Here is a 24,974-nt window from a genome sequence, read left to right on the forward strand (position 1 = left end):
TTTTAATCTTGTAGTTTTATAATTTAATTTAAAACACTCGGCATTGATTAGCACGAAACTTTTTCTAAGGAACCGAGCTTAATTCACGTACATTAATACAAACAATATAGAAGCTTTTGGACATAAAAGTGACCGAAAAAACAAATACAAAAGATGAAGAAACAACGTTGTTCATGTGTCCTACATGGAAACATACGAGAGACTTAAGTGTCCACAAAGCGCATTAAGAAGAGCAGCAGCCTGATTGCTGGTTTACAGGTTGTCCTCGGATCTGGACTGTTGAAGGCTTAGATCCACCAGCAGGTTGGCTCGCCATTCTGAAAAAGAAGAATCTGAGTTAAGGCTACCAATCTATAAGCTCTGACAATGAGTCGATGACAATAACGAATTCTACCTTGTCTTGATTGCAGCAGTCATGGCCATGAAAGCTTCTTCGACATTGGTAGCATTCTTGGCACTTGTTTCCAAGAATGGGATCCCAAGTTCATCTGCGAAAGCCTGTGTTTTCAGAACAAACATTACAGCAAATCCTTTAGACAATAGTGTCAAAGAACCGTAACAAATTATGAAGCATATTACGATATTACCTTGGCCGTCTCAGTGGATACAACTTTCTGTGATGTGAGATCACACTTGTTCCCAACCAGTAGCTTGTTCACATTCTCACTGGCGTAGCGGTCGATTTCATTTAGCCATTGCTTGACATTGTTAAAGCTTTCTTGGTCTGTTACATCGTAAGTCACCTGACAAAGATGAAATAAACATAACGACAAAGTCTCACTGATGGATGTCAGATAACATGGAGATAATGTTAAGTGTGATAATAAGCATACAATGATCCCATGAGCTCCTCTGTAGTAACTGCTAGTGATGGTTCTGAAACGTTCTTGACCTGCTGTATCCCACTGCATAATTGGTGATGGCCAACAGGAGAGTTATCATTCTATATGCACATATTAAGCAATTGTGAATCTGACACGACTTGGGGGAACTTACAATCTGGAGTTTGATGGTCTTTCCATCTTGTTCAACTGTGCGGATTTTCTGCAAATTATCATTACAAAATGAGATCTTTAAAATGATTAATGCATAAACAATTAACAAGTGAAAGAGGCTTACAAAGTCAACACCAATGGTACTGATGTAGCTATCCAGGTAGGAATCATCCTGCACATACAAAATATTAACAGAGCAACAATGGCACTTAACTGAGAAGTCTATTATTCAATACCGTAAAGGCAAAAAAACTGAGCTAGAGCTTAAAAGATAAAATGCGTATCTAATCCTCAGAAAAAAAGTATATCGAAAGAGAGAGAGATGACTTACAGCAAACCTTAGAAGCAAGCATGACTTTCCAACACCAGAATCACCAATAAGCAAAAGCTTGAAGAGATAGTCACTGCAAAAATCAAAAGAGTGAAATGAGGATAAATCAACTCGTTCATCATTCTCCAGCCATAGAAGTACTTGCGAAACGTTTGAGAAGAAGCTCAAAGATTTCTATAGACGCAATCTCAAGCTCCATAATCCAAATCGCTCACATCCTTGAATTTTCATTTTATTTCTTTACAGATCTAATCAAAATACGATCCACGAGATCGAGAAATCGATCAAACAGAATAACAAAGCCTTCATCAAACGAAGATTGCTAAGATTCTCCAGCTAGAACGGTGATCGGAAGAAAATCAAGTAGACACTAGACCATTGAATACGTTATAAAATTCAAAAAAAAAAACGGTGAATCGATTCTGAAAGGAAAAGAGAAATTACTATTCAGGATTCATGGCTGATCTCGTAGCTGGATCGATCTACCGGTAAAAACGAAGAGACGATTCCGCCGATAAACAGAGAGTACGGCCGGTGAGGAGCGCCTGAGAGAGAGAGAGAGACGTAAACGATCGCTTTGTGTCGACGGATGACGACGTGGTTAAGAAATAAGAAAGGTCCACACGATGGTTACTCTCATTTGAATAAGTCTCTGTGTTGATTTGGTGACGTGTCATCTCCAGTCCAGAAGATGCGTGGAGGAGAGGAAGTTTCATTTTTCTGTCTTCTCAAAATGTAGAATTTTTTTAAAAAATTTTAGATTGAAAGACGTCAAAAAAAAGAGAGAGTAAATTTTAGATTTATTTTATAATTGGTTGAGTTTTTTTTACAATATTTTTGAGATAAAATTTTGTTTGTGTTTTAGCTAAAATATCATACATTTTAATAATACAGAAATTTAATTATCTTAAGAATTCGATATTTTTTTACTACAGTAGTGGGCCTTTTGAATTTTGATGATATGGGCCTACAGAATAAAGCTTATGACTAAGGCCCACTGCTCATTTTCTAATCGACCGTAGAAAAATTTGGCTAACCTCGAATCATCATCTCTCTCACTTCCTCAACAATTCGGCAAACCATGGCAATGGAAAACAGGCGGGAAATAATAGCAGTGGAGGAGGATTCTTAGCTTGTGGAAACTCCCCTCATCGCATCTTCAGTTTATCGAGAAAGATGGAGGATAGCGGGATAGGCGGCGGCGGGGGAAGAATCAGCAGGAACGGTGTGGTGATGAAGAAGGAAGGATTAGGGTTTTCTAATGAGGGATTGAGATTAGAGAATCCTTTCGCTTTCAAAGCTCTTCAAGTCTTCACTGGATTCGGCGTTGGTTGTGGAGTTGGAATCGGCAGTGGTGCTCCTTTAAATCTTGGTATAATACTCTCTCTCTTAAGGTTCTGATGAGACTGCGAATGGCGAATTAGGTTATATCTTGATTGAAATCAATTAGTGGTGTTGTTGCCACTGATGATTATGGTGGTTAAGCTAAATTATTCATAGTCCAAAACAGTGTGTCATTGCTTAGTGAATTGGTTGCTCTTTATCATGCTTGTGAATTTTATTAATCCGTATTGGTCTTGTTGTTGTTTGATATTATCAGGTAGTATTCCAATGGTGGGGGAAGTTATGAGTGCAGCTAGAGGAGCTACCAGTGCATTTTCTGGGGCCACGCACCACGTCAATGATGCTGTACAGTTGACAAACTTGTGTACTATGCTCTTCCTTGCACTGTGTTGTTCTGAATCTGTTTGCGTACTTTGGCCATCTTTAGTTGAGGAAGCTGGGGGCTAGGAACATTAAAGCAGGTGTCGGATGTGGAGTTGGTTTCGGTCATGGTTTTGGAGTTGGTATGTTTAATTAAATTCTTCTTCTCCATTTTGTTTCAAAGTATTCTTGAGACCCCTGAGCTCAAAAAAGCACTATTGCTCTCTTGTTGTCATTAACTTTTATCTATCGTTGACAGGCATCGCAGTGAAACCAAGTGCCATACACAAACTTCAAGCTTCTATTATGGTAAGCACCAATCTTTCAGCAAGTGTACATCATGTTTAGTTTGTGCGTTCACATGAAACCATGAGTATGTATCTTTCAAGGGAACTGCATCCAGCTTGATGACAAAACTCGGAAGAATGAGTGAGACCACCACAGATCAAACCGAGATAGAAGACCAGGCGCCTCAATCTCTGACGGAACACAAGAAACATGTGGACACAAAAGCATCTTACAAGAACCGTGGTTCCTCTAGTGACCCAAGAACGTTCGGTACTCGAACTGAGAAAGTAATCAACAGTTTCCTCGACAATCCAATTCTGACACAACAACAGGACACAACTGCTGAAGAACGACAGGTAACGATGCTGTCACAGCATGTTTCTCCTCTTTACTTTGATCTTAAAAAGCCGTCTGATGAATTTTCTTTTACTTCATGACGTTTGCAGGTCACACAATTAGAATCAGAGAGCTTAATGCTTCAGATGGTAGTGTCTCGTTCTATATATTCGTGTTTACACTTCATATGGTTTTAATTCATCCATGGTGGTGTTATATATCAACGTAATTCGTCTCTGTAGGTGCTGAAACATCAAAAACTCGTTAACGAACTAATGGAAGAGAACGAAACGCTTCGGAGGATAATCATAGAAGATCTCAAAGTTTCACCGGAAAAGCTCAAATCAGTTTCATCTTACGTGTACGAATCACCATGCAAAGATTGCTTCGAGTGTCGTAGAAAACATAGAAGAAATAGATGAAGAATGATGTAAGCCAAAAAAAATTTCACATGCAAAGATCACAACGAACTATGAGTTCCTCTGCATTATTACATAACATTACAAAACTCTTGCACAAGCAAACAATGGATCTTGTTCAGACAGACTCTCCAGCTACTGTCTCTTCTCCATCATCTACTCTCGTCTAAGAGTGGTTCAGACGCAGGAACTGCAGAACAAATTAAGATAAAGTCAGATCACAGTTTCTTCAAATACACTCTCATAAGCAAAAACAAAACTAGAAATGAGATTTGGTGCATTACCTTCATCAACATATCCAAGTTTCTCTCTAATTTCAGCAATAACCAGACGTGTCAACAGCAACCCAGCACAAAGAGCCCCAACGACCAACATATAGAACACAGCTTGCCAACCCAGAGTCGAAAGAAACCCTGTCAGAAGAGGACCCAAAGCCGCACCAGCAGAACCAGTCCCATCAATAATAGCAGTCACAGTGGCAAGAGCCCTTGAGTCCCCTTGCAAAGACTTATGCGTTCCGAGATCCGCTGAGACTGCGGTTGTGATGAGTGCATAAGGTCCATTGACAAACAAACCAGTAACCATCATGAGGAGGATGTTGACTGTCTGAGAGACACCTCCATAAAAATGGTACACAAGCATCGCTGGAATCGCAGCGTACATGAACGTTGCTGCGGTCGTAGCTCTTGCTTTGAATTTATCTGAAATGTAACCAGCAAGAATCCCTCCTACAATGCCTCCAACATCAAATAGCGTGGAGAGGTTCCCTGCTGTTTTCACAGACATATACTCTCCACCAATAGCTGCAAATAGAAATCAAAGATCATTTTCCAAAAAAAAAAAAAGCTCTATGATTTGATTATAAAAGAAAAAACTTACGTGTTTGGCTCAGATAAAACGGTAACCAATACAAGAACGTATAAGCGACCAACTTCGAGAAGAAGAGACACAATGCAAAGGGTATAACACCAGGAATCATACAAGCTTGCAAAAGTCCAACACCTGTTTTATGCTCATACCCTGGCTCTGAACCTGAACTCTCCCCTGCGACTTCAACATCTACTTCTTCGATGTTTCTTCTCCTTTTAATGAACTTACCGGAGTTAGAATTGATATCAGGAAACCCAACATCCTCAGGATACGCAGCCAAGAACAAGTAAACAAGAACGCCTCCTAAAGACATAACAAAACCAGGAGCTATAAACGACCACCCCCAACCGTATTCAAGAACACCCGCAGCTATCAAAGAACCACAGATATTCCCAACAGAAGTATGAGCATTCCAAATCCCCATTATAAGCGCTCTCTTCCTCTTCCCAAACCAGTTCCCGACCACCGCCACAACAGACGGCCAACCCGTCGCCTGAAACAACCCGGCCGCCATTTGCATCACCAGAAAGAACCAAAACGCGTGAACGTCCCAGAAGTAACCCATCCCAAACAGCCCCACGAAGAACCCACTCCCGATCATCCCCCAAGTCAGAAACAACCTGAGGTCCAAAGTATCCCCCAGATGTCCAGCGACGTACATCCCTAAAGAGTAACAAGCGAGAAACGCCACGTCGATCTCTCCTAACCTCGACGTACCACCTTTCCCGTTAAACGGCTCCCATCCTTTATTAACATGATCCGCGTCGGTTTCTTCTTCCTTCACGAACACGTTTCCCACAGGCCAAGGATAGGTGTTGATATGCTCTCGCGGTGGCTTAGTGCTCGGCTCTGGGTGCAAAACGCTTTTCACTATGCTGCTGGGTTTACGAGAAGCGTGGTAACAAGCGTACGCGATGAAAGTGATCAGTAGAATAGCGTAACGGAACGTCTTTGGACTCCAGTTTCTTCCTCTGATTCTCCTCAGAAGCAGGATCCCAGGTGGTGTTTTCCTCTTCGAACCCGTAGCCATCTTAACCAAAGCCAAGCTTGTTTTAAATTCAATAAACGGAAGAAAAAGTTTAACCTTTGTGGATCAAAATCATCTACCCAAATCCATGTTCATGTGTTTGAGAAACCAGAAACATGAATTAATTTGATTGAGAGAGAGAAAGATGACGTAATGTGTGAAGATATGACACGTGTCCTCCTCGTTAGGACAGAACCAAAAGACATGCAGTTGTCTTGCCACGTTGACAACTTTGGTTCGCGAGAAGCGACGGCGCGTGACCGATTAGCCTGCTGGGGTCAGTCAAATTCATAGAATATAGCAACGGCAGCCTCTGGATTAATTTGGTAATCATTTTGCATTGTGATAATTTGTTAATTCTTTTGCATTATGATAGTTACTGATATAAGAGCATCATTATAGGTGGGACTTATTTTAGGGCCTTTAACTATTATTTATTATTATTTTTTGCTTAGAGACTAAAGTAAGGGATTTAGCTAAATTAGTTGATTATTGGTGGGACTTATGTTGTCCCTTAGTTAATTTAATTTATTATTTTAATTAATAAATAATGACATATATAATATTTAAATAAAACATTAAAAATAAAAATGTAATATTAAAATTGAAAACATAAGAAAAGTACATTTTTGAAAGAAAATACAAACATCATAATAAAGAAAATAGAAAACATAAGAAAATGATATTATTGAAAGAAAATACAAATTATATATTATTTCAAGGATTTCTAAATTTAGTCCATATATTTTCAATCAAATCATTTTTTAAATATTGATGGACTTGTCTGTTCCGAACACTCGTTCGACGTGCAAGTGTACTCCCGACAGTTGAAGGCATATTGACGAAAAATGTTTCCACATCTTCATCTTCAAATTCCTCAACGTTGTAATTCGTTCTTGATGCTCGTTCATCTTCGACAATCATATTATGGAGTATGATACATGCTCTCATAATATTTCCTATTTTTTCTTTATCCCATATATTAGAAGGATTTCTAACAACGGCAAACCTAGCTTGTAGGACACCGAAGGCACGCTCGACATCTTTTCTCACAGCTTCTTGGGTTTGAGCAAATAATGAATGCTTCTGACTTTGTGGTAGTCGGATAGATTGAATAAATGTAGTCTATTTTGGATAAATACCATCCGTGAGATAATATGCATAATGGTATGGAGTACCATTAACATAGAAGTTAACTTGTGGCGCTATTCCGTTAATAATGTCATCAAAAACGGGTGATCGATCGAGAATATTAAGATCGTTCATAGTACCTGGATCTCCAAAAAACGCGTGCCATATCCAGAGGTCATAATCGTTGGTTTTCCGGTTCCTCGTGAATACATTCCTTTCCAAGCCGTGGGACAATTCTTCCACTCCCAATGCATACAGTCGATGCTTCCAATCATCCCTGGAAACCCACGTTGTTCTCCACTAGAAAGTAGTCTTTGCAGATCCTCCGGTGTGGGACGTCTTAGGTATTCACCGCCAAACAAGTCGATTATTTCCGCGGCAAAATTGTGCAAACATCTTCTTGCCGTTGTTTCACCAATTCGGACATATTCGTCAACGGTGTCGGAACCACCACCATACGCCAATTGACGAATTGATGCGGTACATTTTTGGAGCGGAGTTAGACTCGATCTTCTGGTTGCATCTACTCCGGGTTGAAAATACTCGACTTCTGTAGAGAGACGATGCACAATACGCAAGAATAATTCCTTGTTCATTCGAAACCGTCGCCGGAATAAATTGTGCGGGTATGTTGGAGTTTCGCTAAAATAATCATTCCAGAGCTTCTGATGGCCTTCCTCCCGGTGTCTCTCGATAAAAACTCGTTTTTTTCGCTCTTTTGGTGTGGGATTGAAATCAAAATTTTCAAATAAATCTTCAAAAATGTCATCTAATTCATCATCATCATCTTTGTGGTAATGATAATGGGAAGAAGATGCCATTGACAATTTTTTTAAAGGGAAAAAAATGTTTTGAAATTTAAGAGAAGATGAGACTTTGCACATTTGTAATGAGAGAATAAAACTCAATACTTATTTATATGATAAAGATGAAGTTTCTACAAACCTCCCGTGATAGAATTATTTTGCTTTAGTACAACTTGTGACTTATTGGTAGGAAGCTAAATAAACATGTGCTATGGATCATGTGACTTATTGGTACAAAGGAACTGAACATGTGACTTATGGTTATAAATGAAATAACCATGCGTACAAAATTGTGGAATGTTGAGAACAAAAGCGTCATGTGCTATGTTGTGAAAAAAATTGCTTGAAAATTACGGGTTCAAGCAAGTAAGAAAAAATATATATTTAGGTGAATGTTGAGAACAAAAGCGTCATGTGCTATGCGCTTACAAACTATGCCTATTACAAAGAAACGGAATCCATACATTGAAACAATCAAACATTAGACTAACATAACCACCAAGCCTATTACCACAACAAGAACAACTATGACTATTACAAAGCACTCAAACCCCTTGATCATACTTGATTTCTCCTTAGCCAAATCACCCACCATCTTCTGTAGGTTTCGTAGCTTCTCCTCAGTGTCATAGTCAGGTAAAAGGGAAAGGCTATCTACCTTTTCAGCCAGCTGGCCCCCGACCTCTGCTCATTTGCAACAATTGAATCCTTCGAAGTGTTGAGCCACGCACTGATCAGCACCTCATCATCTGCAGGGTTCCACTTGCATCTTACAGGACGGGCAACTTGTGCGTCTACTGGTGCGTCGACTGGTGCGTCTTCAGGTTGTTGAGAACTGAAAGCCGGAAATGTATCTGATTCTGCAAAGTTGACAGTAGAATGAAAACTTCCATAAGGGAAGTTTTCATGATAAACGCTTCCTTGTTGACTGTGAAGCAGTCCTACGTAGCTAGCGGACTGACTAGGAAGATTGCTTGGATCCATAGAAGAGAGTAAGATAAGAGATAGAATGGAGAAAGAGTTATGAGATAGAAGAGATAAGAGAAAAGAGATAAGAGAAAAGAGATTTTATAGCCTCAAGTGAAGTCTACAAACTCATAATGGTGAACTCCCAACAAGAAATGTCAAATCCTAACTTATTACACCAAAAAAAAGCTATCAACTTTCGTAACAACATCATTAATGTAAGCGGATTTCGTTTAAAACCTACTGTATACAATGTAACTAAGCAGAAAACAAAGTCAGTGTCTTTAATATACAACTACCACACACAACTTGAAATTAGTATTCAAGTTTTAAATCGTAACAACATCACTTGTATTGAATTTTTTTTAAAAATAAAACAAGAGACGACTTGAAAGATGAAGTGTAGAAGCTACATTTATTCTTATATGAACTATTACGTAAACGATTTCACATATTTGATCTATGAACTATGGCTACGCGGAGACACAAAACCAGTTATAGGATCCAAAGCATCGAAACTAAACTATCAAACAGCTCTTTCATGTTGCTAAAATCAGTTACTGATTTGTTATACATTTATTCTCGAACCATACAAATACGGAGGCTAGTTTTTGATCTCAAACAATCAAACAAGCTACAACCAAACTCAACGGTTCAATCTAAACGAAACAATCAAACAAGCTACAATGAAAACAATGGTTCAATCTATACGAAACAATCAAACGAGCTACAACGACTACAATAGTTCAATCTATACAAAACAATCAATCAAGCTACATCGAAAATAATCACACAATCCAACAATTTAAATCTTTAAAAATCTATACGAAACTAGGAAACATTTGCGAACCCTAGAATCTGTACAATTGTTCTCGAACAACATAGAATCTATACCACTACTCAGCATGCACTATTCCTAAACCCTATAATTTTCAATTTCAGATGGGAGTTAAAGAAAATACCTCGGTAACGGCTAAGGATTGAGCTCGGGTAGAGTTTCAGACGATTTGGGGAAGATGAGACCCTTCGTAGAAGACCGGAATCGAACGGAAGTCGATGGAGCTCGGGATCTCGATCTGCGGATCAAACGCAAACGGAAGCTGCGATCTCGCGTGTTGGTGAGTTGGGCTTTCGATTGAAGAGACACGCCGACAGAAACTCAGGTGAAAGAGAGATCGATCTGAGGAGATAAGCTTATCGCCTTCTTCATTTCGTATTTCGCATTTGTGTTTCAGAATGAGATTGACGCGAAGACACAGACAAACGCGACGATTTCATCTCCCAATCCCGACCCGACACGTAGCCTCACGGGACGAGTCCATCATCCCTTATTTTAGGCCCGTTCCACTCATTTTCTTTTCTTTTTGATTTATTTTCGACCCAAATTCCTTAAGGGCCCTGCCTTAAGGGACCCCGATGCTGATGCTCTAAAGGCCTATTAGAAAATATCTAAAGCCCACTAGAATTCACGTGGTAACTAGCTCAAGCGTGTCGGGAGTTGGAAGCAAAGATGTCTTCCCCGCCTGTCAACTTTCAAGTGAATACCATCAATTAATCTTCTGTTTTCGACCTCCAAAAAAGTAGTAATCTTCCGCTATGTGCTCTATTGTCTCTCTCTTCTCGTAATAATTGTTCCTCTGTTTTCTCTTTTCTTTTTCTAAGCTTCTAAGTCATGGCATGCACATTATTCTGAGAAAGCAAATCAAGACTAGTCGAGCTTCCGGTTGGTGAATGTAGTAGACCTGGTCACGATAATCTGACCTTTATAGGATAAACTATTACTGTACGTACCAGAATAAGAAAATTGAAACATTTAGCAGTTGAAGTGTGATGAAATCTAAGACAAAAAAACAAACATATGAATAACGTTTTAGCAAAAACAAAACATATGAATAACGTTTTAGCAAAAAAAAACATATGAATAACACGAATATAGAGGAGAAACGCAACATATTAATGGTGACCAGGTCTAATTAATGGTTGGTATCCGGGAATAATCCTCAATGGAAATAGAAACGAGTCTAATTAATGGTTAGTATCCGGGAAGAACCATCGAGCATCAGAGAAGCCTACTGAGGAGACAACCCATTGTGGCAAACGCTCTGTGGTTTGGGTGCCGAGATCATAGACAAATATATGTTCGGGATCCTTGCTCTGATGATCGATATTGAAGCCACTGAAATAGATAGAGTTTCTCTTAATCCCGGGGATATCTTTGGCTACAACAACAGTCAAACCCATGTCCAAGATTAGAGCCTCATCACCTAAATCATTCACTCTTTCCCGTGTATTAGTTAGAGGATCGTACGCGTAGATGCGAAACTGCCACCTGGAATCCTGCACCATACACGCTACAAGGAGAACTTGTCCAGATACTGAAGTTGCAATCATTATATCGAATTTAAAACCCATATTCCAATCAATGGCATCGACAAGGGCATCTCTCTCGACATCAAAAGGTAAAATATACCCATTTTGGCGTGGGATATCATCAGAGAAATCCCAAACAAAGACTCTCCAAGAAAGGTCTGGAGCAATGTAGACCTTGTGATCTTTGCTGTTATAGATAATTTGAGCAGCGGGACAAAGGCTGGCGGTTCTCCTCCACCCGCCATCACCTTTCCTAGTGTAAACCATACGGTCATGCAAGTTCCAAACGACTAGGTAATTTTTGGTTATCTTGTCTACCCAGAGACAAGCTAGCCGCGGTGGTCTGATCAAGACTTTAGATAAGGAAGAGTACTGTGGTAGATCAAATCTCTCTAACGTCAATGGATTGATAATGTAGAGATTCTGAAAGTGGCCAAACATCAAGAGCCAGCTACCGTAACTCGCAATACAACAACTCCGTGTAAACTCAGCACCTAGATCTCGTGTCTTGTAAAGGTTGTCTTTATCCTCTGGAATGAATAAAACACAGCTATTGTTGCTATCGGTTTGGTTCTCTCGAGGGAAGAGTATCAGCCAAGGAATCTGATTTTGCTTGGGGACGCAGCTTCTCAAAACAGAGTTCCACGACCTACAAACTGATTTAGCTCGATTGAGATTTGTGAAACTCAATCTTTGGAAAACACTACGTAGCAAGTCTGGATAAAGCTCCGACCACATGGGAGTCACTGGAGGAGGATTGCTCTCGCTCTGATCCATCGCTGAACTTGTTTTGATAGGCAAAAAGGGTTTTGGTCACAGCGCCCCTACTTCCGTATTTATAGATTATCCCTACAGACTTAGGTGGATATTATTTTATCTTTTACTTTAAAACTACGTAATTACCCGCTGCGGAATTTTTTTTATTTTTTTATTTTATTGTTTACAAATATTTTTATTTTATAAATGAATAATTATATTAATATAATTTTTGTATCTAAATATTTATAATCTAGATATATATTGTATTTTTTATATTTTGGTTATTGTATAATAATTATTTATTTGATATTAATTTTTAATAGATTAGCTTCCAAATTAATTTTTTCGCACCTTTGCTCTCGAGTTGGTGGTGTAAAATCTTTTTTTTTTTTTGGGTTTTAGATTCCAGTTTGTGGTCTAAAATTACGCATCAGATTGCAATGAAATCTTAATTAAGCACTGTCTATGCCGAAATTGTAGACAGTGCTTTGCATTGTAGTGTCTAAGCACGGTCTATGCCGAATTTTTAATAATTTCAGTGATTAATGGACATTACGCATCAGATTGCAATGAAATCTTAATTAAGAACACAAAGCTAGAAGCAAAACAAGAAACTCACAGCTTTTCTTAGTCAAAATTAAAATCTTTTTCCAAATCCAAAAACACATCCTAATCACTCTTATAAATGATTTAACTTCAGAGACAAAAAATCAAACCAGCCAGACACTCAAAAATATACACAAAACAAAATCATTGCAGGTTTTTGATTTTAAAAACATAACAGTTTTGAGGAAACTTTTACAGTGTCAGAAACTGATCAAATCAAAACTCAGATACTAAGCAGGTCAGGTTAATTTCGAAATTGTCTTACACTTAACAGTATCAATTGAAATAAGATCAATCATAAACAGAAACAGATTAATCACTCTTCTCAAACCCAAACAGAAACAAATAACACAGATTCTACAAAAGCAAATACAGATCTGATTTCTCTACGAAAATATGAAAAGTCTAAACTATGAATTGTGATCAAAGAACTTTGCAGCAACCACATGATAACTCATGATCTTAATAGTATTTAGCATCTCATTTAGTTCATTTTAATAATTCTAGGTTGCATTTAGGTCTTAATATTGCATTTACATGCATAATTGCATAAATAGGGGCTAAAGTGCACACTTGAGAAGTTTGGGGCGAAATTCAAGGATTAAATTGCACATTTTGGAGTTTTGGGTCCAACTTGATGTTAACAAGAGGGCAGGGACCAAAGCTGCAAATTCAAAACTCTCGGTTGGGTTAAATTGCACAATCGAAAGTACATTGTTGATTTGAGAGGGTGTTTCTGCAAATTCTGAAATTAAGGGCCGCATTAAAAATAACAAGAATTTCAGGGACCTGGTTTGCAAAATACTGGGAAATCACCATTGGAGTTCACGAGCTTCACGGAGCTGTAGATCCTGACGATTCCGACGGTGTCGAGGCTTGACGCGACGACGACGAGACTCACTGGAGCAGAGTACGACCGAGACGTGGAGGAGCTGAGCACCGGTGCTGCTGGCCGGAGCACGAGCTCAACCACCACCACGACTGAAGCTTGGAGGAGACGGTGGCGCAGTCACGGATATGCACGAGCCACGACGGAGATTGACGAAGATGGAGAGGGGAGGAGGCGCGGTGGCTGTGATTGGTGTCAACGAGCAGAGGCGAAGAACTTGAAAGAGAGCTTGAACCGATACATACACGGAGGTCCTTGGCTTAGAGAGACGACGCCACGACGTGCAGTTGAAGAGAAGCCAAGTACCGGAGCGACCTCGAGGCTTCTGGTTCAGCTCCTCTCTACTTTTGATTATGCTAAAGATAGCTATGAAGATGTCGAATGGATTGATTCCTCGTTGGGATGAAGTTGTAAGCTTAACCAAATACTGAGTTGTATAAATGAAATGTTTTGATTGGTTTTACAAGTTTTTTCAGTTAATGACATGTAAGCCTCTCAATACTCTAAAAGTCTGATGTGTCAACACTTGGAGAGAATCTTGTGTAATTATTGTGTTGATTTTATATTAACTATTTATCTTGACTATTATCATTTAACACAGAAATACGACAAATGGAAAATTCATTCTCCTTCTTTGCTTTTACTTACCACTAGATGATTTTCCCGTGCTCATGCACGGACATAAATATTTATATAATAAATATAATATAATAATTAATTGATATTTATTTTTAATTTTAAATTAATTTATAATTTGTGTGTATAATTTATATTAGTTATATCATATTACTTTAATTAAATATTTATATCTAATCGGTTTTGTTGTTTTTACAGTCAATTTAGTTGTCATTTGGACATATTGGATTCTGTCTATTTATTTGAATTCAACTATAATATTTATTTTTTGTAAATATATTAATATTTGCATTTTAGGTTGTTTATTGTCTTAAATACATAAGTATATTTTATTAAGATTATGTATAATTTAAGATATATTGTGATTAGAATGAAATAAAAAATAAACTAAAATGTTTGATTCCAAATTACATAAATTAATATAATGATAATATTCTAAAGTCTCATGCATATATATAAATTTTACAAAAGATCTAATTGTAACAGTGAGTTAATATTTTATTTTTCATTTGTTAATATGTTTTAAGTCATCATATAATTTAAATTGATAAAATAAATAAATTATTATAATATAAAAAATATTATTATATAAACAAAATAAATAAATTATACATTCTTATTGTAGTTACATCTATGATTTTATATATAAGTTGGGTTAGTTGCTACTAAATTATACATTCTTATTTTAGTTACATCTATGATTTTAGATATAAGTTGGATTAGTTGATAATATGTTCATTTGTTAATATGTTTATTGCTAAATTTTTTTTTATTTTTTTTCAATATCTCTTAAAATATGCAGTAAAAATGTGATTGTATTTTATAAATTATATTATATAGGTAAACTAAAATTTATTTATTATCTTGTAATTGTAAGATATTATAGTAAACTAAATATATGAAAAAACAAAAAATATTTCAATAATAATACAAAAAATTATTTTTTGTCAATTAAACCTATATACGTTTATGTTACTTAGTTATTTTGTGTAATCATCTAAGAAAAAATATATATATATAAATTCAATTACTTTGAAAAATATATTTGTATTGTGTAAAATTATGTTTTAAAAGAAAAATGTTTTTTTTTTCTAATATCAAGATCATTTGTGCAAACTTTTTTTTTCTGAAATCACATTATATACAAATATTATTTTTTCATCTAAGAAGATCAGATAAAAAAAGTATTTTATTACTTCAAAAGTATATTTTTGTTACTTAAAGATATCTTTTAAATGGATTATTACTATTTTGTGAACTTTCATTTTTTTATGAAATCATATTATATATATATATATACATATATTTTTCGTTTTTAAATTATTTTTAAAACTTTTTAAACTTTCCTTTTTATTTATATTGTTGTTTGGATAATTTTTAAAAAGTGAAGAATAATATTTAAAAGGGAAATTGCTACAAATAGCACATTCATAGTACCACTTTTCATGTTTACACTAATCACTTTTATCCTCACTTTTAATGAAGGGTAAAAGACAATTATACTTTTAGGGTTAACTAATCTAAACTTAGTGTTTAGAATTGAGAGGTGGGTGAAGTAGGGTTTTTGAAATGTGAAATTAAAGATTCTAATAAATATATAAATAAATACTTAAAAAATATATAATTTTTTTTAAAAAATAGTTTCAAACATAATTTTCGTTTTTCAAAAAGAAATTTGAAAAAAAAAATAACAAAAATTCGAAAAAACAAAAAATTCAAAAAAAAAAATTTATAAAAAAGTTTGAATTTGAAAAAGAATAATTCGAAAACATAAAAAAAAAAATTTATTTTTTTTATTTTTTTATCTTTTTATATTTTTTGTTTAAATAATAATTTATTATATATATAAATAACAAGAGCATAAAAGTCTTTTGCCACTTAATGAAGAATGTATTTTTGAAAATGTCTCTTTAGTGGTGGTAAAAATGAAAAGTGGTACCATAAAAATGGTAAACATGTAATTTCCCCTATTTAAATGGATTATTACTATTTTGTGAACTTTCTTTTTTTTATGAAATCATATTATATACACACATATTTTTCGTTTTAAAATTATTTTTAAAACTTTTTAAACTTTCTTATTTATTTATATTGTTATTTGGATAATTTTTAAAAAGTAAAGAATAATATTTAAATGTACTTTTTTTATTTTATTAGGGGTATCATAGTAATCAACCACCGTGAGAGTTAACGTGAGCGCGACACCTAAAAAGTGACTTCTCAAATAATATTATAGAGATAGCTTTTGAATTTTCCACCATAAATAAAATTATGTAAATTAATACTGTTAGGAATTCAATGTTTTATCCAGAATTTTAAATATCGTAATTAAAATTAGAGAAATTCTCTATAATACATCCTTTTAGTTTATTTTCACAAAAATAACCACAAAAATAGCACTCATTGAATTTTTATCTAAAGATTAACTAATCTAAACATAGGATTTAGAGTTAAGGGGTGAAGTTAGGGTTTGAAATTTTTTAAAAATTAAAAATTAAAATTAAAATTTTCAAAACAGAAAGTGCTAATTTGGTCATTTTCTTCTTTTAGGACTATTTTGTGAAATTTCCCTTTAAATTTCCCTTTAAATTATTACGGTGTTATATATTTATTTTTTAAAAAAAATATGTGTTGTTTTCTTTTTTTCTACTGTAATTTTGGTATATCAAGAATTTATACTTTGGAAAATTTTGGTAACAGTATATTAGATAATAGATATATTTTAGATGTAATTTGACAAAAAAATACTAAAATCTTTTAAATAACTAAAAAACGAAAAATCCAATATAAATTATATTTAAAGTAATTGCAAATTTATAGTATCAATGAGACTAAATAATTTTATAAACATCTATAACATTTATTATCTGATCAAATTATATAATGTTTTAAAATATTTATCAAACTAATGACTATTAATGAGTATATTGTGGACAGACCTGGATTTTGAATCTAAAAAACCAATTTATTAATAATTAAGTTGATTAATAGAAAAAGACTTGCATTTGATTTCCAATATCAATACTATTAAATTAGAAACATGACCAATTGATAATAGTTGAGTCCAACTATTTATTTAAACAGTCACTTATTATTTTCTTTATGTAACTGTATTTAATTATATTTAAACACTAACCACATATGATAATATCGTAACCTCTCCTTAATTCCTATATTTTCGGATCCATAGTTCTCAGTTATACTAACTAAAATCCACGGTTATGAAAATAAATGACAGTATATGTCCGACTAAATATAAACGTGATCTCTCATTTGTATTGTTTTGTGATCAATGTTTACAATAAGAAACACATTGATCTTTGCGTGAAGTTAGCTCTTGGTATGGTCAGAGAAAGGTGAAGATAGACGGATGGATTCATGTCGTATTATGGGTTTATGGTTCTCGCTGGTGGTGTAATGGGTAAATCAAACGGAAAAAAATCAGAAGCGACTGAATTATTGGAGAAGACAACCTCAAGCTTCAAGAGTTTTGTTTATGTGGAGAATAAAATAGTATACTATATATATAAAATATTTTTCACTTTTATTCTCACCCTTAATATTACTAAATAAAATAAATACTATTTTCACCAACAATTACAGTATAAGTTTAGATTATAATTAACTTTGATATATTTCAAAAAAATCATTATCACACTACAACAACATAACTTACATATCAGCTCAAGAAGTTAGAATTTATTGGACTAGACGTTAATTTGTTCTAATTCTGAAAGTTTTACACATACACTAAATCTATCAATTAACAAAACACATAATGTTAAAATGGAGTTTAACGGGTTTAAGTGGATTTTTAATAGAACCTATATTTTGACGGGTATTTTTTGTTTTATTTTTTTTGTGAAATTTAGTTTTATATTTGTATTTTTTGTTATTATTTTGTGTTTGATATTAATTTAATTGATAGAATAGATACATAGATTTGCTAAAATAAATTAAATTTTATATTTGTGTATAAATTCAAAATTGAATTATTTTTACCAAATTTATGTATATATTCTATCAAATTAAATTAATATTAGCACAAATTTTATTACAAAAAAATTATAAAAACTAAAATTTTTTAAACAAAAAATATACCCGCCCTTTCAAAGGGCGGGTCAAAATCTAGTAGTCTAGTAAAACGGCTATATATATCAAACTTTATAAAAGGGTTGTGCAACTAGAACCGGTAGACTTGACATGAATCTTTTAAGCAACAGAGTGGCTCTTAGATCTTAGATCCATTATCATTTGATTCATGTGTCCCTCTTTTATAGGGCAGTGGATACATTTTAAAGGAAGCATGAATGAAGATTAAGTATTATTTTATTTTGGATAATCTAAGGTATTTATGCAGTATTAATCCCACTAATCTTAATACATTGCTCACTTACATTTATTCCATTTACTACATTTTAAAGGAAGCATGAATGATGATTAAGTATTATTTTATTTTGGATAAATCTAAAGTATTTATGCATTAATCCCACTAATCTAATACAGTACTCATTTACTCCATTTTGTGCATTTGCGGAAGTTTACATGATATTACAGTATAATCTCATCATCCTGTTCAACAAAAAAGGACAAACTGAAATTCCAAGGAAAAAAAATGGAAGTTTCAAGTTTAAAAAGTTCATTGAAAGAGAGGAGGCAAAATGTATAGATAAGACCCACCTCAAAGTATGTATATAAAGACCCACTTTATAAACTTAACCACCAAAGAGAGCCCAAGACTCAAACTAAAGAAGAAGTAATTTTATGTATCTAAAGCAGAGACTCAGAAAGCCTAAGAGTCTCTCTCTCTCTCTCATCAATCTCAATCAAGCTTAAGAATCCTTCTTTCACCACTGAGAAGCACCATGAAGTCTAAAGCTTTTGTCCCCCTCATAGTTGGTGAAGCAGCTCTGCTTGAGGAAACGACCCATTTGACGGCAAGTCCAAAAGAAGGAGATCTTGATCAGAACTGCAATTACCTTGAGCAAACACAGAAGCCAAGCTTCTTGGTCTGAAGCATGACCCGTTTCCTTCATGGCTTGCTTTCATCTTCGTTACACTTTTGGGGCTCCTCATAAGCCCTCTTGACTCTGTAAACCAAAAACAAGAGAAAATCAACAAAAACACACACAAAGATTGATAGCCGAATCAACCTAACAGATGAAAACGTCCATAAGACTGACCTGACTTTAACTGAGTTTGGTTTTCACATCGTCTCTTAATGGTTACAATATTTTTATGTACATTTGGGTTTGAGCTTCTTGAAGTTGTAGCAGATCCTTTGTCTCCTTCCTGCAACAAAAGCATCAATGAACCTTTGGCCAACATTATTATTATTATGTCACTGTCACAATGAGATTAGGCCGCAGCACCTTGAGGAGGTTATAGCTTTCCACCAAACGAGATTTGCGAAAATCAGACAATGCAAGCTTCTTAAAAGTCCTCATCTCTTCAAGTCTTGCTGCAGAGGTAGAAGAAGGCATCTCAAAGACACCATCAGCAATAAGTTTCTGAAACAAAGAGAAGTTCTCTTTGAACTGAGCACTTTCAAACATCATTCTGAGGCTGCAAAATAAAGAAAAAAATGAAAAGATTAGAAACTTCCTTTGGTCTTAGTTTCATTGTTTTATTATAAAAAAAAGCAATGCAGTTTGAACCTATCAGGAAGGTTAACAGAGTCAATCTGAGGAAGTAATCTCATCAGTTTCTTCTGTTCTTCCTCTGTAAACTGTTCTATGAACTCATCAAAGTTGAAAATATCCTGCAAATAAAGTAAATATTTATTATGCCATTGTCACAAAGTATTCAACATACTGAACATAGTGCTTGATACTTACTTTCAAATCTATGCTACAAAGTGGTGAACCATGGCTCCCCAGGACATGCACTCTTCCATTTTGAGACTTGGTCCTAACCAACCATTAAAAATAAAATTTGATTAATGATCTTTCTTGAGTTAATTGTGAGCTAATGTGCAGAGAGTCTCTTGAATATACATTAACCTCTTGAGTTGCTCTTCCTTTACTGCTTGTCCAACAGACACTGAACCTCTCTCTGCTCCAATCTCAGCACGCTTCACGGAATGTGAGGAGTATGCATCACTGATGGATGACTTGTTCTCAACCGAAGAGAGGCAGCTGGCTTCTTCAGAAACCTCTTCCCGAGCAAACGAGTGAGGATTCCTCATCAGAACACTCCCATGTCCAATCTCAACAGAGACCATTGACAACATCTCATTCTCAAACAGAAGATCTTCTTCCCCTGATGAAACTGACGATTGCTGCTCTTGTAGAATATTGTAAAGGTCCTGTGTGAGCTTTTCAACTGAAGATGTCTTTGGTCGGAGGCCCATACACGTCCTCCTCTTGCAAGGAACAGTTGTGTCCCACGCGTTAGATTGTGATGGACCTGTTAACTCGCTCCCATCTGCACTGCTAAACTGTGCACAGCTCTCAGAGTTGGATATAGCAGAACCAGAACTCGATCTATTACTAGCATCCTCCTCTACCACAGCCTTTTTGAAACCGTAGTTGAACTCCAAGACCGGTTCTTGGATTGCTTTCCTCTTGAGCGTCTTAGTCTCTTTGTACTTGTTATTCACAGAGATGCTCTTCATTCTTTGGTACCTCTGATGATCCTTGTTCTCTTCACCATCAGCACGAGAGTGAAGTGGAGTGTAGTTCACAAGTGATCCCTTTGTTCTCCAACGAGACCCACACGCATTGCACAACACTGGCTTCTCTGGTGGCCCGTTTCTCCACAGGGGTGTGCCTGTTTCCAAAGAACACAAATGTCAGCAAAAAAAATTCTCAAACTGGAGCTTCGTGAATTATGACTTAAGACAGCAAATTCAAACTCCAAACTCATATGCAGGAAGAGACAATGATCTAAAATTTACCAAACATCTTAAAGTCTTAAACTTTAAAGCAAAGCAAAGCTGAGAATCATAACACACTAACTCAGATCCCCAAATCAACTGAGAAAGCTTGTCTAAATCCATTGACCAAGACCCAAGTGTTGCTCTTAAGATCATTGATCAACAAACAAACCAAATACATAAATTTTAAAAAGCAGCATAATTTCAAGAATGCTCATTTTATATGTTCTTAAGTACATGAAAGTCTTTGCTAAATATCTTCAATAATTGTTAAAACTGAAGCATGTAATCAAATCATTTTCCCCAGCAAGAAAAAAATGGCATCTCATCCAGAAACAGGAAAAAAGAAAAGTGAAAATCTTTCATACAAATTTTCTCATAATCAAATCGAAATTGGAGAAACAAGAACTCACTTGTAACGCCACAGTGGTAGCAAGGTCCTTGCTTCCCCATAATCTCTCTCTCTCTCTATTGTTTTTTTTTTTTTTCAGAAATGAAAAGTATAGTTTCAGAGAAAAGTTGCAGTTTTTATAGACTAAGCAATGAGATTTATGGAAATAAATTTAAACTTTATAGATTTTGTTTAATATTGAGCTATTAATGGGATATACCAAACTGCATAGGAACAAATTAAACCCAAGAAGGAAAAAAGAAAACCCAGAAATTTTCCTATGAGAAAATTCCAGAAAAGAATCTGAAAACTCCAAAACAGTTGCTGATAATTAAAAATAAAATCAAGGCTGAGAATTTTTTTAATTTAAAGAGATAATTTTGTTTTTTCTTTCTTTTCTCCGTTTTGTTTTTGGTTCCTTGAGCTATCAGTCTAATTACAATCCAATAAAAAGGAGAAGAAGACTCTTGAGAGGAGAAGAATCTAATAAATGGGTGCGAAAAACTGGCTTTTTCAATCTTTTATCTGTATTGTTATGAAATAAATTTTTGCAATTTCATTTTTATATAAAAAAGTATATAATTAGTTGAGTAAAAATAAACGAATGTAATGGCTTTAAACTAAAATGATTTTGGAGGAATATTATTGCTTGTGCCTTATGGTTCCTTCTTTCTTGTTGACTTTAGACTTTTAGTTCTTGTTTGTTTTTCTTTTGGTATTGCCAATGCATATAATAAATATTATAACGACAATTATATATTAATGACTCTAAAAGATAAAATGAGGCAATAGTCGTTTGATGTCAAAAAAAAAAAAGATAAAATGAGGAATAAAGATAAAATGGTTCCAGTAATACTTAAGCCAGGTATATGTAAACAGGTATCTAGCTCTCTCCTCAAAAATGGCTGCTAAATGGTCAACATGAGTGTATGCAAATCTTTTATGTTGTCGACAGTATGTGAAATTATACGGGAATATATCATATATAGCCAAATGAGTAAATGTAATGTGTTGTAAAAAAGATTTAGTAAATATCAGTTAGTAAGAATTTGATTATTGATTTAGTAAACAGGTATGCACATCTAGGATTGGAAAAAAGTATCTATAGATTTTTATTTAATCCAAAAAATCTAGATATTTTAATTTTACAAATCAATTAAAATAATAAAATCTAATATCTGTCAAAAACGGATCAAATAACAAATACTATATTTTAAAAAATAGAGATCCGATCCAATCCATTATATCCATGTTTATATACATGTATAGAAAAATATATAATATATTATTTATATCTCTATATATTTTATAATATATTTATTTACTAAATTAATTAATTATTTATTAAAATTTTCAAAAACATGTAGTTTTAAAAAAAACGTAATGAAATATTGTTACTTTATATTGGATTTTTTTTAAAAGGTAATAACAGATTGTAGTTTTCTTTAACTTAAGAGTTAAGTTTATAACAATTTTTTTTGTCAGCGACGACTAGATGAAGAGATTAGTTTTCTTTTGCTCGTTCTTATGACCTTATTCATGTACGATGACACAATACTGGTAAACATAAATATGTATTTTTCATAATAGAAGAAGAAGAAAGAAATGGAAATGTAAAGTCACCGTCCACCATGACGATCATGGACGCAACTCCTCTCTCCACCGTCTGATTTAGGATAAATAAATTTTAAAAGATTTGTCCCACTTTTTGTATTTCTTTTTGTGATTGTGAATGTCATTAGGGAACTAATTCTGGACGAGCAACCATACATTATTACGTGTTTTCTTTTGGATTCAACTACGGTACATGGTATGACTTTGTATTGTGAAATCTCAGATTCTTTGTTTTCTTTTCCGTTAATTAGAAAACCAATGTGTAAACGAAAGAATAATATTTGAAAAGAAGATAGTATCACATCATGCATGAGTTTTTTTTTTTTTTTTGCTAAACTGTATAAGTTTGAATATCATGCATGAGTTTTTATTTCGAACTACATAATGTGATGTTGATGCCTATTTTGATTGAACGCTGTAAATTTTAGCAAAATTTAATTTTAGTTTAGCAAAGACCAAAAACAGGGATAACTAAAAAATAATGAAATCTTACAAAATTTATGATTAGAAGAAAAAATAGAATCATGGTGTTTACTACAAATGTAAAATTAATAATGAGAATGATGAATTTACAGAATAAGTCAAAAAAATATCTAACATCTCAAGTTGTGATATATGAAAAAGGTTTAAGAAAATTGATTTGCATATCTATATCACTAAAGTTAACTTATTTTTTTCCGTTACACATTTGTTTAAAATTCCATTGTTAAGCGTGCTTAGACTGGAGCAGTGAAAGTATGAGTGACCTATCAAGAAGTGATTCGCGATACCGTGTAAGTGAAGACAAAGCATAGAGAAATGTCGTGTGGTGATTGAAGGATTAGTAAACAAGATTTTTAGACCTTACAAAAATTAACGCACCATTCGTCAGACAGAATATAGTCCACGGGTCGAGAAAGCAGGCATAGATCGGTGCCATTTAGCTGTAGATGGTTGGAACGTTATAGATTAGTTACAAAACCAATCACGTCTCTATATTCCATTTTTATAACAATGGTAATGAAATAATGTGCAGACACAAAAAATGGAGGAATATCAGACGGCTGAGAAGATGCGATGAGTGCGATTAGAGATAAAAGACCGAAGCTTTGTGCCTAAAAGCCAGTCGTGCTTCCAATTTTATTAAGAGGATGATTGGTTGGGGCTGTAGATGCTCTGGACAGCCAAAATTTAATCTACAGCTATATATGTCAACCAATCGAGCTTTGCTTTTCTTAAAAAACTCACAGCAAAAAAATCTCTGCAAAATCAAAATATGGCTGTAGAGAGCTTTATTTTCAGAACAAAAAATTAGTGGTTTAGAAATCTACAGCAAGGAAAGCTACAACAAATAAATCTACAGATTAAAATCTATAGCAAAAAATATAAAGGTACAGCACTTACCAATCATCCCCTAAGTTCTTGGTTTTCATACGCTCATAAAACAAATGCCAATATAATAGATTTATTATGAAAAGTAAATATTTTTTCTTAATATTTGTAAAGACACCAAAACTTAAATCTCTTAGATAACTATTGGATAGGATTGATAAGAAAAAGAGTAAGTAGTAGATAGTAGATACTAGATAGCATCTTGTGAACTTGCATTATTATTCTAGCACTCTTTCTGGTAATCTCTGATAACATCTCTATTCTCTACAGAGTCAAATGCGTACTGATTCACATCTCAACACTATAAATACGTATTTAATTACTAATTTTTAGTCAAATTATAAAACGTAGATTAAAAAGTTCCAAAATAAATCGTCTACACATGTTAGACCTAAACATAACTACCGGACAGTAAAGAGGAAACAATGCAAAAAGTCATTTACAATTTGAAGCTCTGACGTATTTACGGTAGTATAGAAACTAGTCAAAGAGTTATGTTATCGGGAAAAAGAGCCTATTTCAAACCCAACTTTCCGGATTATGCATATTTCATCATGAATTTTAGTATAGTGCATATTTCATCAAGAA

At 34.3% G+C, this 24,974-nt stretch overlaps 5 protein-coding genes across 8 annotated transcripts; 1 reads left to right on the forward strand and 4 right to left on the reverse strand.

The window, feature by feature from the left end:
• Positions 1 to 43: 43 nt before the first annotated feature.
• On the reverse strand, positions 44 to 2,025 carry LOC106381423 (ras-related protein RABD2c). 3 transcript variants are annotated; one of them, XM_013821318.3, is made up of 8 exons: positions 1,771 to 2,024; positions 1,327 to 1,399; positions 1,120 to 1,167; positions 997 to 1,044; positions 834 to 905; positions 588 to 743; positions 395 to 498; positions 44 to 317 (listed from the first exon to the last, which is right to left on the reverse strand). In XM_013821318.3, exons 1-8 carry the CDS (start codon positions 1,782 to 1,784, stop codon positions 224 to 226), a joined length of 609 nt encoding a protein of 202 aa, XP_013676772.2. In that variant the 5' UTR covers positions 1,785 to 2,024; the 3' UTR covers positions 44 to 223. The 3 variants fall into 3 exon arrangements, with proteins under 3 accessions (XP_013676772.2, XP_048637952.1, XP_048637956.1); XM_048781995.1 differs by having other exon boundaries at positions 588 to 905; positions 1,771 to 2,025; XM_048781999.1 differs by having other exon boundaries at positions 997 to 1,167; positions 1,771 to 2,025.
• A 316-nt stretch (positions 2,026 to 2,341) lies between these two features.
• LOC106432175 lies at positions 2,342 to 4,198 on the forward strand. Its single transcript, XM_048781980.1, has 7 exons — positions 2,342 to 2,698; positions 2,927 to 3,015; positions 3,098 to 3,173; positions 3,290 to 3,339; positions 3,420 to 3,674; positions 3,765 to 3,803; positions 3,897 to 4,198. The coding sequence occupies exons 1-7, from the start codon at positions 2,503 to 2,505 to the stop codon at positions 4,074 to 4,076; spliced, it is 885 nt and encodes a 294-aa protein (XP_048637937.1). The 5' UTR covers positions 2,342 to 2,502; the 3' UTR covers positions 4,077 to 4,198.
• LOC106379504 (putative glycerol-3-phosphate transporter 4) lies at positions 4,070 to 6,116 on the reverse strand. The gene is made up of 3 exons (XM_013819438.3): positions 4,953 to 6,116; positions 4,358 to 4,876; positions 4,070 to 4,263 (listed from the first exon to the last, which is right to left on the reverse strand). The coding sequence occupies exons 1-3, from the start codon at positions 5,971 to 5,973 to the stop codon at positions 4,226 to 4,228; spliced, it is 1,578 nt and encodes a 525-aa protein (XP_013674892.2). The 5' UTR covers positions 5,974 to 6,116; the 3' UTR covers positions 4,070 to 4,225.
• Positions 6,117 to 6,265: 149 nt separating this feature from the next.
• On the reverse strand, positions 6,266 to 14,546 carry LOC106373277 (putative F-box protein At4g17565). Its single transcript, XM_048781974.1, has 2 exons — positions 13,398 to 14,546; positions 6,266 to 13,272 (listed from the first exon to the last, which is right to left on the reverse strand). Exon 2 carries the CDS (start codon positions 12,018 to 12,020, stop codon positions 10,899 to 10,901), a length of 1,122 nt encoding a protein of 373 aa, XP_048637931.1. The 5' UTR covers positions 12,021 to 13,272; positions 13,398 to 14,546; the 3' UTR covers positions 6,266 to 10,898.
• Positions 14,547 to 18,751: 4,205 nt separating this feature from the next.
• On the reverse strand, positions 18,752 to 21,933 carry LOC106432231 (GATA transcription factor 26-like). 2 transcript variants are annotated; one of them, XM_013873082.3, is made up of 7 exons: positions 21,424 to 21,933; positions 20,136 to 20,904; positions 19,971 to 20,043; positions 19,791 to 19,894; positions 19,506 to 19,698; positions 19,317 to 19,425; positions 18,752 to 19,223 (listed from the first exon to the last, which is right to left on the reverse strand). In XM_013873082.3, exons 1-7 carry the CDS (start codon positions 21,461 to 21,463, stop codon positions 19,024 to 19,026), a joined length of 1,488 nt encoding a protein of 495 aa, XP_013728536.2. In that variant the 5' UTR covers positions 21,464 to 21,933; the 3' UTR covers positions 18,752 to 19,023. The 2 variants fall into 2 exon arrangements, with proteins under 2 accessions (XP_013728536.2, XP_013728535.2); XM_013873081.3 differs by having other exon boundaries at positions 20,130 to 20,904.
• Between the last annotated feature and the right edge of the window lie 3,041 nt (positions 21,934 to 24,974).

This window comes from Brassica napus, chromosome A1 (assembly GCF_020379485.1).
Source record: "Brassica napus cultivar Da-Ae chromosome A1, Da-Ae, whole genome shotgun sequence".
NCBI lineage: Eukaryota > Viridiplantae > Streptophyta > Magnoliopsida > Brassicales > Brassicaceae > Brassica > Brassica napus.